The sequence below is a fragment of the Solanum dulcamara genome, chromosome 5 (assembly GCF_947179165.1).
Source record: "Solanum dulcamara chromosome 5, daSolDulc1.2, whole genome shotgun sequence".
Taxonomy (NCBI): Eukaryota; Viridiplantae; Streptophyta; class Magnoliopsida; order Solanales; family Solanaceae; genus Solanum; species Solanum dulcamara.
The window spans coordinates 10,136,841-10,151,311 of record NC_077241.1 but is presented as its reverse complement, the minus strand read 5'-3'; the positions used below and the strand labels follow the sequence as shown (position 1 = coordinate 10,151,311).

The 14,471-nt window shown below is 36.1% G+C and overlaps 1 protein-coding gene and 1 pseudogene across 1 annotated transcript; both read right to left on the bottom strand.

The window, feature by feature from the left end:
- Positions 1-2,182: 2,182 nt before the first annotated feature.
- LOC129890903 (U6atac minor spliceosomal RNA) lies at positions 2,183-2,276 on the bottom strand (annotated as a pseudogene).
- Positions 2,277-4,889: 2,613 nt separating this feature from the next.
- On the bottom strand, positions 4,890-14,146 carry LOC129889015 (3-oxoacyl-[acyl-carrier-protein] synthase I, chloroplastic-like). Its single transcript, XM_055964112.1, has 7 exons — positions 13,616-14,146; positions 11,968-12,399; positions 11,379-11,552; positions 6,050-6,163; positions 5,571-5,672; positions 5,411-5,477; positions 4,890-5,269 (listed from the first exon to the last, which is right to left on the bottom strand). The coding sequence occupies exons 1-7, from the start codon at positions 14,066-14,068 to the stop codon at positions 5,202-5,204; spliced, it is 1,410 nt and encodes a 469-aa protein (XP_055820087.1). The 5' UTR covers positions 14,069-14,146; the 3' UTR covers positions 4,890-5,201.
- Positions 14,147-14,471: the final 325 nt, after the last annotated feature.

Genomic DNA, 14,471 nt, shown 5'->3' with positions numbered 1-14,471 from the left:
TACAATGGAGTCTGAATTTATAGCTTTAGACAAGGCTGGTGAAGAAGCTGAATGGCTTCGAAATTTTTTGGAAGATATTCCATTTTGGCCCAAACCTTTGGCACCCATATGTATACATTGTGATAGCCAAGCGGCAATAGGGAGGGCAGGAAATGTTATGTATAATGGAAAATCGCGTCACATTCGACGGCGACACAATACTGTTAGACAACTACTCTCTAGTGGTGTTATCACTATTGACTACGTAAAGTCAAGAGATAATATATCGGATCCACTAACAAAAGGCTTATCTAGAGAGGCTGTTGAAAGATCATCGAGGGGAATGGGGTTAAGGCCTAGGACAAGTCAACATGGCGGTAACTCTACCTAGTAGACTGGAGATCCCAAGAACTAGGTTCAAAGAGATCAAACAAAGTTATGATTGACGGTTCAACATTGTCAAATAACTCAACCCATTCTCGTGATGATGACAATGTTCAGAAACAAAGGATAAAACCTTAAGGCTTTTAATGAGTTAATAAAGCTTTAAAGGTTTTTTAATGATTATCTAAATCTGACGGAAAATAACTAGATAGTGTGTCTATAAGACTACACGTTTAGAAATCACCTATGTGAATGTGAAGTATAAGCCGCTTCAAGGGGAATGACAGTAAAGGCCCATTCTCTATGCATTCACGAAACCAGGCGGTGTTCATGGCTGAAACGAACACAACCGTGAGAACCATAGATGGTTGATGATTGATTGTGTGACTTATGTTGTCTAGTTATACAACAAAGTTCGACGGTTCAAAGATATCGCATCTACCGATTGATCGAGTATATCCTATATAAGTTCACTATGGAAAGTTCAAAGGGAAACCTACTTATCCAGATGCAATTAATCTTCGCTTGTATATCACACACTTATCCGTGCATTCCTTTATCTTGTAGACATTCCCCATTCATGTGGGGGATTGTTGGGTTTAATTGATAGGTTGAATGGGAAATTGAGGGAAAAAGAAGTGGAGAGGAAATGATATGTTCTCTCTTATTTTATTAAATAAGCTTTGGTCCCACATAGGTGGTGGAAATGAAAAGTCTCCTATTTAAAAATAGAAGCACTCCTTCATGTTGCTAAAGGGTCAAGAAGAGGGTCTCCCCTCGCGCCGTCGTCGTCGTCGCTCGCTCGGCTCGGCTCGGCTTCGGCTTCGGCTTCGGCTACGGCTACGGCTACGGCTACGGCTACGGCTTCGGCTTCGGCTTCGGCTTCGGATTCGGATTTGGATTTGGATTTGGATTTGAATTTGGATTTGGATTTGGATTTGGTCAATTGATATGATTGATTGATAATCAATTTTCTTTAAATTTTTAATTAATTAATATTATTTATTTAATTAATTAATTAAGTGGAAAAAAAAAAATCGCGACCCGCGACCCGTTTCTTCCCGGATTAATTTAAAATTTCCCTCCGTTTTTTTTCCAACGGATTTTTGAATGGTTGCAACCTTGTCCGAAAAAGTTGCAAACCTTCTCAACAGGCAAACCTTTTCCCAACAGGTGCCTTTTCTGAAAAGGTATCAACAGTCTATATATATCTGTAAAATCTTCAGAATGTTCCATACGAAATTCTGAACATACTATCTTCTTATTCTTCTTTCTGCACTTCCTAAAATCGTGTGATATACATCCTTCAAGTGGTTCGCTGTCATCAAAGATTTGCAGTACCTCTACTTTAGTGAGTAATCGTTCTATCCTGGGAGGAAAGATTCCAAAAACCTCGGGTACTTTGAGGGGAATAATTTCCTTAAGGACACACTGTGCACTCAGTGGGCTCGATTCTGTTTCTGCATTAATATTTTCAGATTCTGTTTTTATTATTTTCAGAAGTTTCTGTTACTGTTTAATATTTTTCAATACAGTTTATTAACAGGGATTTGATTGGAGATTGTTTTTGAAGAAGAAGGCAGGACAGGAATGGAGGTGTCCGTTGTAAAGAGGCACAATGTTTGTGAAGAGCGGCAATAGTTGTAAAAGCAATGAATCCGAGAAGCGGCTGGTGAAGGTTGATGAAGTTGAAGCGACGTTTGATTTTGGTGTTTCTATTGCAGAGGGAAAGGTCAGTTCTGGAAATATATAAATAAAAAGGGATTCCTCGCTTCTGGTGGCGCCACATCATCGGACGAGGGTTCTCCTTTATATATATAAGATAAGATGGGTTATTATTTAGCGATTTTGGTAATGATCTGTTCCCGTCCCTGTCGGGGGAGATGCCAACCATCTCTCCTTTCTACGAACACAAGCTGAAATAAGTCATGCATTCTATATTAATTCATAGGAATTTCACTAAAAAGGCGATGTGGGATAGCTTTGCAACGTTTACCCACCACTTTCTCATTTCACTTCCAACGTTTTCAGTTTCTCTCTTGATCAATAAAGATTCACAAATCATAGTGTAGTTTGGTTGTTCGTTAGATATGCACGTATTAATAATATATGAATTAATTATGCATGATTTTAATTCTTCATAAATGAGTTATTCTATCTTCGGAAAAGGGTCAAATATATCCTTGTACTATTGAAAATAGTTTAATTTTGAGCTTTTTAAGTGTTATTTTTTATAGGCAAACCAATTATGTTGAAGTAAACCAAACAATGGTAATAAGCAAAATATCAAGAATGAGAATTTCAATCCAAGAAATGACACAACAAAATAGAGAATATTGCACTAGCACAGGATGCTAAAGAAGAGCACTTGACAAAAGAAGTGGTGCAAATTTACTAGTACTACTAAAGAATTCTTATACATGATTAATAATGCAAGAATTGTCACACGGTAATTAATAATGAATGAGTTATTATGCATCATGTTTATTTTTGAGGTTTTAGATAAATAGTTGAACAAATTTACTGTTTACTTTTTTTTAGATGATACATATAGATTATACACGATTATACATATATTATACCTGAATTTTATATATATAATACATCCAACGATTGATTTTAATTAAATTAGCTGGATAAACGACTACTAGGTTAATTCTTCATCTATCTATCTTTAAATACTATAGGGATCATTTAGTAGAGTGTTAATAAGGTGTATTGTCATGCTTAAATTATTTCTTATGTACTATTTCATTTGATGTATTGTATCATACTTGTCATTTTTAAGAAAAAAAACTTAAATTAGTACTTGAAAATTTTATTTATTCCTAAAAAAAATCAGATATTTAAAATTGGGAATGAGTTATGTAATTTTGAGTTTTTTAGTGTTCTTCCGTTAAAATTAAGGGCGAATTTGTATCAAATTATAATGAGAGTATATTTGAACCGAAAGTATAACATGAGGGGTATATTTAGTCCGAAAGTCTAATAAGGAGTATATTTAAACTATTTCCAATAGTACAAGGGTATATTTGACCCTTTTCCGTTCTATCTTTTATCTTTCATAAAATAATATGTAGATTCTCTCATGACTTATACATGCATTAGTTATGTGGAATTGTAAATTAGTAACTAAACACTCGTACTTGGTATTCTGAATTTTATACATAACAACTAAAATGGTACGGGTAAACATGATACTAATTATTCTATTTTTAATACGTGAATAATTCACTTCTTAATCATCAATCAAACGATCCCTTATTGTTTCCCAGTTTCAGGCTTCTCTACAATATAACAACAATCTGTGGATCTGTTAATGAGAAGGGAAGCCAGTGCATTTACAGGAAGGAAAATACAATAAATGCTAGGGAAGTCCGAGTGTGAATTATATGATGCAACCCCGTGGCGGAGCTACAGTGTGTTAAGGGATGTCGTTTCAGATGAGACCCTTGATCTATGATATTAAATTCAAAATAGACGAAAATCCGCCATAGTGTGTTAAGGGTTGTCGTTTCAGATGAGACCCTTGATCTGTGATGTTAAATTCAAAATAGACGAAAATCCGCCATAGTGTGTTAAGGGTTGTCGTTTCAGATGAGACCCTTGATCTGTGATGTTAAATTCAAAATAGACGAAAATCCGCCATAGTGTGTTAAGGGTTGTCGTTTCAGATGAGACCCTTGATCTGTGATGTTAAATTCAAAATAGATGAAAAGACCACACACGAAATGGCTTAGATCTCCTTCCCTAACCTTTTGCTGGCGTTTTTTGTTAAAGAATCTCTGTTCACCCTGGCATCGACAGTAGGTAAACCACTTCATTTAGACATGGTCACGCACGATCAACAAAACTAAACCTAAAAAAAGTTGCCATTTTTAGGATCATTCTCTCTTTTGTCCTCAAATCATGGAAAGAACAAGATTCCATATCTCCATAGTCTAGAGCATTATTGACTAAGTGATCCTTAGTTTGTTTCCTGTCATCAGAAGGTGAGTTATCTGGTAATTATGCTTCATAATGATCTATTAAATCTCTTTTATCCAACTGATGATGTGCCATGGAGGTTTTCAAATCATGTCTATGACATTCTTTAATAGCAATGAGTGTTTGCTTACCATCATTGTATCTACTATTGACAGCACTTCAGCTTCAGTATTTGATCTATATGTCCTTATTCCCTTTGCTGCAGCATGAATCAAGTCTCCTCCTGTGCCTCTAATACAATAGGCACTTAAGTTACCAACTTGTGCAATAGTCTCCCTGTTGGCAAAGTTTGAGCAAAAATTTCTCCACCGAATGAAGAACAGCTTTGGCAATAGGTGCCAACTCCAAACTCTTTTCAGAATTTTACATGCAATTAAGGTTTCTTATGGAATACTTGTTAATATGTTGATTGGTTAGCCTCATGGATGTGAGAAGTTCAGTTCTTTCATATTAAGAAATTGTGTTCTTAGTATAAAATGCTGATACAACTTGCTCACCATTTCTCATTTTCTGTGTTATTGTCAAGTGAGAGGACTTGCTTTAACAAGAAACCAAGAATAACTATTGAGATCTGGAAGATCATTTAATCAAAGTGTTGACAATGCTCTCAACCTTAAATTACCATAGTGTCTTTTCTATCTCTTAAATATTTCAAAACTGGTTGCTGCCTAACCAAGCCTGAAAACATCCAAAATTATCTAGAGGAAAAAGACCAGCAAAAGTTAAGATTGTCGTCGCAAAGAACAAAAACAACCAAAATTCGCGATTGCTGTGTTGAGATGAAGCAGCCTCTATACCACACTAAATTAAGCCTCAGAAGCAGAAGGTTGCTCTTTCAATACTAAGCTGACTCAGGGCTTGAATTCAGAAAACACGACAACAGAGTTGTGACCACCAAAACCAAATGAATTTGAGATTGCTGCAGATGGAAAACAAATGTTAGGGAACATCTTAAACATTTATTTGAGAAGCTGCCAAATGCTCAATTATTTCTCCGAATTTCATCCCATTAACCTGGAAAAAATATTATATGGTGTCAAAAGTACAAGCATTATCTTACCAACATTGATCTCGTGCTGCTGTTTCTTGTTTGGAACGGTATCGAATTCAACTGAAGGCTCAGTGTTCTACATAATTCACAATAACAGGAGATATGCAAATTTAGAATGAGCATGAGTCAATATTTGTAAATTTAAGTTCCCAAAGAGAAAATAACATACAAATTGGTTAATGGAAGGATGCAGCCAGCCAGTTGTAATGGCTTTAACTGTTGCAATAGCTTCCAGGCCACCAGCAGCACCCAGGCAATGGCCTATCATGGACTGAAAGAACACAAAATGACAAACTTTGAAGGATCAACAAATTGCCAATATTCCAAGAAAGTTCACATCAATGAAAGAAAGTACTAAAAGATACTCCCTCCATTCACTTTTACTTGTCACATTTGGACTTAACACACCCATTAAGAAAACAATAGTTGACATGACTATTTTACCACACTATCCTTAATTGATGTTTTAGTATTAGGTGTTGGAAAATGATTTGGGGAATAAGTAATTAATGCAAAGGATAAAACATGGAAAAAAAATCGTCTTTTCTTGATATGTTAAAAGTGACAAGTAAAAGTGAAAATCTATTTCTGGAATAGTGTACAAGTATAATTGAACAGAGGGAGTACATTATGATGTGACAAGGTTACCTTGGTTGCATTCATTTTGATCTCTGAAGTGTTCTTGAATACCTTCTTAATAGCGTTTACCTCAGCTAGATCACCAACTATTGTGGAAGTTGCATGAGCATTTATGTAATTAACCTGAAAATAAACGAAAAGAAGAGACCAGTTGACTAATCAAACTAACCTCCGAACATTTATGAGCAGTTTTAACATTATATTCTCTATTACTCACAGATAGTGATTAACATCATAATGTTTGAAGTACCATCTAGACAAGGTTCTATATGACAACTGAAAAGCATCCTAAACAAAGATCTAAATGGCCAAGTGAACAAACTGCTGTTCTGACTTTCAGTCATTTTGTTTCATCTCCATCTCTTTAAAAGTACTAGTAAATGATCAATATCATAGAAACAGATTGAGTAAATTCATTAAGAGGCATTATTGGCAGCTTTACAAATACCAGCAGCATGTGGGAATAATAAAAGGATTATATGACTTCCCATCTTATCTGTTCAAGCAATAACCAAGAACACTAAAAAGCAGGTAATTTCGGATTCATGAAAGCTCAACCTGGAAAACTCTATGACAGTGTGGATTAAGCTTTCTCGACTTCAGCATGAAAAAGATGGGATTTGAAAAGAAACAGAGGATCAATAGACTATACTTTTCTTTCTTCATATTAATGAGAGCCTTGAGCAGTTTCTGCGAAACTAGCAAGGACATCCTCTTTGCCGATGCTCTTCATCCTCATCATGGAAACTTTGAGCAAAACGTTGCACACAACAGCAAAGAGGAGACTATGTCAGGGAATTTAGAGCAAAAGGAAGCAACCAGAGTTGCATTTTTCATGCTCACTTATGGTTTGCCAAATGACACACCGATTCCATGTGATGCTGATTCTGAATAATTTCCATATTTCAGTGGTTTTTCCCATAACCATAGCGCCCTGTACTTGGTTAAAACTGTCACAGTATCTTCCCACACATCCATTTACATCTCCTCCAATAAAGCTATGTTGGTCCTTTCTTTTCCCTTGACCAAGACTTTTTTATTTTTATTTTTATAAATATCTTGACCAAGATATTTATATTTTCTTAGAATTTAGTTTAGTTTTCTCATCTAATGCAATTGCTGAAAATAAGCACTACTAATGTCGAGCACTTTGGTGGGATTTAAAGGAAAGACAGAAAATTCATCATCTTTTCTGACTGAGTGAATGTTGAATGATATCTATTAAGGTTGATGGTTTGAGGGTCAGGGAAGTTGTTAACACCGTTTTAGTCTACCAAAAGTTTACGCATGGAAAATTTAATCAGAAAGTAGATTACTTCAGCAGCTATTAATTATGTTTTCATGTTTTCTCCTTGGCAGTTATAAGCAGTACGGACAACTTATCTATTAATTATGTTGTCCTATTTCTTTGTAGCAGTTATTAGCAATAAGGAGGTTATTCCTCCACTTTCTCATTTCTAGTAGTAGGAAGTCATTTCCTTGTTATTAGGTAGTGGTTAATCCACCAATGTTGTATTTAAAGTTCCTTGAATTCAATGGAAAGATAAGCAAGAAGTATTCCAGTTTTTGAGTACTTCAACCAAGAGATTGCAGGTTCTCTCTTAACGAACCAAACTATAGGTCGTAGAAAGAAAACATCAAATTTCATCTTATAATGTCCCATAACTAGATCTACAACAGGAGACCGTAACAACTTGGTATTAGAACCGGTAGTTAAGGGAGATCTAATCTAGCAACAATTGGCACAATTGTTGACTTTGTTCCAAGAAGAACGTGCAACCAATTTAGCAAGGCAGGAAGCCATAAATGCTCGCTCGGATGCTAACGAAGGCAGTGTTGTCAAAGGCACGCTTAAGCTCTGAAGCGAGGCTCAAAACGTGTTTAGCGCTTCGCCAAACTTTTCCTTGCCAATGAGCCTCTTTTGAAGAAGTGACACTAAACAATTGATATCTAACTTTATCATACCTTTTTTTCAATTTCTTTGGTCATATATTTGTCATTAATGTTTATAATTATTGGTCTTGGACTAAACATATATATTTGTATCTTTTTCTCCCTTTGCGCCTTTTTTCATTAAAGCCCACACTTTATTTGCGCTCTGCGCTTAAAGCCCCAATGGACCTTAGAGTTTTTTTTGCACTTTTCGCCTTTGATAACAATGAACAAAGGATTTAACAAATTCAAAGGCGGATGTTGAAGCAACAGAAAATGGCAATCACAATCGAGTTGGAAAGGTAAAGCAGTGGTTGCTTGTTCATCATCAGAAACTAGTGGGAATTCCATGATACCTAAATATACAAAGTTGGATTTTCCGCAATTTCATGGCCACGAAGACCCCTTGGGACGACTGAACAGGTTTGAGCATTTCTTTCGACAACAACAAAGCCAGAAGAAGAAAAAATTGGACTTGCTTATTTTCATTTGGAAGGAATTGCACAACTCTGGTTTCTTCAACTGGAGAAAGATATGCCTCAATGCACTTGGGATGAGCTTAAACGTTAATGCAACCTTCGTTTTGGACCACCAATTAGAAGTCAAAAGTTGGGAGAATTGGCTAAGTTACACCAAATTGGATCTGTGGCAGATTACCAAAAAAAGTTTGAGCAATTGGTTTCACGGGCTGGTACTCTTACACAAGCGCAAAATATTGAACTTTCTTTAGTGGTCTTGCTGATTATATAGCAATTGAGGTAGAGTTGCATATTCCTCCAGATTTGGCTACGGCGATGGGTATTTCCCGACTTTATGAATGTAAGGAACAAACCCTTTGTTCACAATTGTTAGATGCCAGTAGATCAAAGACAACAGATTTCTCACCTCAACAACCTGCCAGATTTGTGAAGAAATTGACCAGATTTCTGAAATGGATGAAAGATGGCTTAAGGGACTCTATTTCACTTGTGACGAAAAGTTCACTCGGGGCAATCAGTGAAAGAAATTATTCTGGATTGATTTCATTGACGATGAAGAAGAATTTGTTGAAAAAGAGAGAAATACTAGTACTTTCCACACTTAGCGCTTGAGGACAAGCGCGATTTGAAGGAGGGGAGTAATGTCAGCACCCTTTTAGTCTACCAACAGTTTACGCATGGAAAATTTAACCAGAAAGTAGATTACTTCAGCAGCTATTAATTATGTTTTCCTGTTTTCTCTGTAGCAGTTATAAGCAACAAGTACAACATACTTATTTCTTTGTAGCAGTTATTAGCAGTAAGGAGGTTGTTCCTCCACTTTCTCATTTCAGTAGTAGTACAAAGCTATTTCCTTGTTATTAGGTGGGTGGTTAATCCACCAATGCTGTTTTTAAAGTTATTTGAATTCAATGGGAAAATAAGCAGAAAATATTCCAGCTTTTGAGTACTTTAACTCAAGAGATTGCAGGTTTTCTCTTAATGAGCCAACACCATAGGTCGTAGAAGAAAACATCAAATTTCATCTTACAGAGTCCTAAACTAGATCCATAACAGGGGATCGTAACAAATGTTGAGGAGCTTTGATTAAGCTCTATTTGAGAAATGATTATGGAGATAACGGGGTAGAGGAGAAGGCATTGTTAAGAAAGGTGATAGGGACATATCTGAGGAGACAAGGGGGACTGCATTCAGAAAACTCAAAATGTCACTAGCCTTTCTAGGATAGCTTTATGGAGGAATTTTATGAATATCTAAGATGTATCTACTAAGCATGTTAGACAAATGGTGGAGAAGGGTGAAAATATCCTTATTAGGGATCACCAGTGGTGAGAAGATAATTCCTCAAGACTGAATTCATCAAATTTCTCTTAATTGTATCTTCTTTTATGAGTAAGCTGATGAAAACGGAGGAGAAATATGTTTGCGTGCCCTTTCAAAGTCAAGATGAAATTCTATGGGGAAGCGGAGTGGGAAAAAGAATTCCTGGCAGTTATATATTCTCCTAATTTGCAGGATACTGGAAGAGACGCCAAGATGGGAGGACACATGTGTCTTTCTGTCAATTGTTTTCTTTGGTAAGGGTCAGTAGTGGCTCTCTCATGCAGTTAGGACAACAAATTAAGGAAGTAGCATAGTTTGAATAAACAGCTGCCCAGAATTCAAGCCTAAACAAGAGAAGTAGAGCTTATATCGATTATTATTTTATGTTGTAAAGAAGCTGGCCATCTACTCTGGAATTAAATCCTGAACAAGAGAGAGAGAGAGAGAGAGAGAGAGAGAGAGAGTATTATTTATTGTTTGTTTAAGAATCTGGTGAAGAAGTTGGCCATCTACTCCTACACTGCAAATTTGTTGACAAATTATGGAATTCACTACCCTAATGTTACTATGGACTCTAATGTTATTGTGCAGGGAATTAACTGGGTCATGTTGGGTGTAGTGCGCCCCTTTTTCCAAAACACTGAGTTTAGAGGCAATAGATAGGTGATTCTTCCCATCAGCCTAAGTCTTGATGGGCAGAGTTATTTGGTACCTGTGTTGGTGGAGGTAGCAAGTACTTGGTGGAATTAGTCGAGATATGCGCAAGCCAGCCCAAACACAACCGTAATAAAAAAAAGAACAGAAAGAAAGTCAGCAATGTTATTCCACATGCAAATTTAAGGAAAGGAATAGGTGCACCTCTGAGGGAGAAGAAAATTCAGTGATGCGCATTCAGAACATCCTCTTCTTCACATAAAATGGACAGGGGGAATTTTGGTTTGTATGTTCTCCAGCACAAAATTCTTTGTTGTGTGCAACTTTTCTCCTTTTTTGCTCCCTTTTTCGTTTCACATAAAGGTCCACCGGTCTATGTTGTATGCTTAGGGCTTCTCTGGTATAACTTTGCGGTCCTGACATTGGGCCCTATTTTTGACTTTCTTGTTAAAATGCTTACTTTGTATACTGTTTATGTACAAAGGTTTCCCCATATTGTCCATATACTAACCTTATTTACTTATCTAACAAACAAGGCACTTAATATTGCTAAGGAGATTTAGGACAAGTTTAGATGCTACAAGTGTTCTTTCAGACTAAGAAATAAGATAGAAATATTGAGTTCTACATTTCCAAGAGAAAAACAATACAAAGTAAAAGCATCAAACAAGGACCATGTCTCATGATAAAACATATATATTCTTGATGTCAGCACTACATTTTCTATCTCCATTACTCTTTACTTAACGATGAAAAGCTCATGAAATGGAGAATATGGAAATACAAATGTTGGATTTCGTGCCTGAAGGACAACAGATTATGACCTAATTTATATTGTCTAAATCTACAACAATTGTTCTTTCCTGCAGCCCAGTTACTGTTTTTCTTTGACTATTGATACATAACAAAAGTAGAACATCAAATGAGTAGAGGAAGAGAACCAAAAATACCTCTTCTGGTGACACTCCAGCATCTTCAAGGCTACTAAGGATACATGAAGAAACACCAAGTCCATCAGCTCTGGGGTCAGTCATGTGATGAGCATCACAATTTACTGCACCACCCAAGTATTCTGCAATTATGGGTGCTCCTCGTTTCATTGCATGCTCCAAACTTTCCATCACCTGTCAACAAGACCATCCAATTGTCATGATGTATTCTCAAAGGTGATCATGTTATATGAGAATGATATGATAAGGAAGTGCTTTGTCCAAAACTGTGTTCCACCATGCAATGAAAGAGCACTCACGATTTTTCTTTTAAAAAAAAAAGTTTATGTCAAGTGTTCCATATTGGAGGATATATGTTTGTTGTCTCCTTATATAGTCTTAGGCAATCCCCACCTTATGAACTAGCTTTGGGTTGAGTTAAGCCCAACGTTCATTTTTTTAACCATATTTAATTAGTTCATGAAGGAAAGAAACATCAATATTTAAGAAACAGTACTATGGGAAAACACAAAACATTGGTCCAACATAGATAGAAAGCCTAGAGGATGTTCTTGTTATCAAACTTTAATCAACACTTCAGCAAACTTACCAACACTCCAGCTCCCTCTCCCATAACAAAGCCGTCTCTATCTTTGTCCCACGGTCTAGAAGCAGTTTGTGGATCATCATTTCTTTGAGACAAAGCTCTGCATGCCACAAAACCTCCCAACCCAATAGGAATTATGGCAGCTTCAGTTCCACCAGCTATCATTAAATCAGCTTCACCTCGACGAATGTGATTTGCAGCAGCATAGAAACAGTAGTTGGAGGTAGCACAAGCAGTTGAAATTGAGTAGTTCGGTCCCATGAAACCAACATCAATTGCAAGCAATGCCGAACCCATATTTGTTATGGCATATGGTATGAAAAATGGAGTAATTTTCCTGTGGCCCTTTTCGATTAAGGCTTGGACGCCATCTGAAAAAACTGTAAGACCACCCATTCCTGTTCCTACCAAAACACCAGCTCGCTCCTTATCGACCTGCAGTCAAAATAGAAGTAAAGAACTTAAAATTCTTTCCTACTTGAAAAGAGAAATAAATCCAGACAAAGAAGGTTTGTCCACTAGTAAGACTCATGATTTCAAATGCAGTGACTAAAAGAATCAACAGCAGACAAACTTTCATTGCTGAGGTCCATTAGTTTTGACTATTTTAACCCACTCACAGAAAGCTTAGGCAGAAAAAATAAATGATAGATGTCAAAGCACAAAAACAGAAGATAAGAGACCAGAGGATTTGTTACATTTTGTTCGTGAAGTGAAGTACCAATATCACAACAACTGGGGTTTATTCCATATTCCATAGATTTCAAATATTTAAAAAAAAAAAAAAACTAAACTAAACTGGAGGATAAATAAGTGTGAAGTTCTAAAATTCGAGGGAGATTCATGGACAAGAATAGCACCAGTTAACTAGCAAGCATATGGTCCGATACCAAAAAGCATGGAAAGAGTGGAAAGTAAGAAGGTTAGTACTGGAGAATAAGGAATCCAAGAAAGCTCTACTGGAGCCTCAGCTCCAATCTTGGCTTCCACTGCCCTAGTTTGCTAATCCAGAACAAGTTTTATGGTAGCTGCATAGTGGAGGTAGATGTAGTACCTATAGTTACAAATGGCTGATTAATGAAACAATGGAGACAACAAGTTGAGATTGAGGAAGACATCAAAGATTACCAATATATGAGAATATATCTAAAACAGTCATTGGACTACATATACAATATACATGCAGTGGGAGATTGTCTGAACAACAACTAAAGTTTCGAAGACCATCCTGCCAAGAGGTCACTTGGAAATCTTTACTCTCAATTAGTTTTGTTAACAATATGTGATATGTGATATTTGTATGGAAAAACCTCTCTACATACTGAGAAGGAGGTAGCTGACTTTGATTATTGAACAAATCCAGTATGACTGCTGAAGAGTTATAATAACATTCTGGTCTTTCACAAATAAATTAAAGTCTTTATTCATGAAGTAGAGACCTATGAAACAATCTCTTTACCTCCACGAGTTAGTGGTAAGGTCTACCTACATTCTACCCTCCACAGACCTATGAAACAATCTCTGGGATTTCACTGCAATGTTGTTGTTGTCTAATGAGTCAAAATAGCAATAAAAAGATATCACATCAAACCCCATTTTCATCAAAAGCTGAACAAAGCAATTTTCAAGAACTTAAATGTGAAATCAAAACCTTTTTATCTCTGTCGCTACCAAGATCCGCATTTTCCAGAGCTTTTTTCCCAGCAACAATGCAATATCTGAGACAATCATCAAGTCTTCTATCATTCTTACCATCAATATAACCATCAGCTTTAAAACCTCTAATTTGTCCACCAAATCTAGTAGGGAATTTAGAAGCATCAAATCGATCAATTAGAGTAACCCCACTTTCACCAGCCAATAACTTATCATAATAAGCATCAACATCGTTCCCAAACACAGAAACAAGACCCATCCCAGTTATAACAACACGCTTCTTTGGGTCTTTTTCCCGAGTAGGAGCTGAAACTGTAGTGGATGAAGCTGATATAAAAGGGATGATTCTTTTGGGTCTCAATGGCTTTACATTGGTGAATTGGGGTATCGTTTTGAGAAATGGGTCCACCGGAGATGGCCGGAGAGATGAAGATTGGATAGCTTGCATGGTTACCGGTGGCGGAGAAGGAAAGATGTAGTGGAGTTTCGATGACAACAATGTGGATGCAGGGGAAAAGGCTTAAAACTTTAGAGAAATGTTTTATCTTATATATATATATATGGGTGAAAATCATTTTTACCCCAAACTTTCTTTTTAAAATTAAACTCATCTCTTCAACAATAATCAAACTCCTCTCTTTATCATAATTAAATTTTTTTAAATGTCTATTATACCCTATCATTATCAAAAAAAATTACTTCTTTAGAAATCATGATATTTTCATTTTTTTATTTAATGTAACAAATTTTTCATAAAAGCATAAACATTATTTTTTGGATAAAAAAGTAAAAATTACTAATTAAGTATATAAGTTAATAATGTTATATAATGAAGTAAATTAGCATAATGA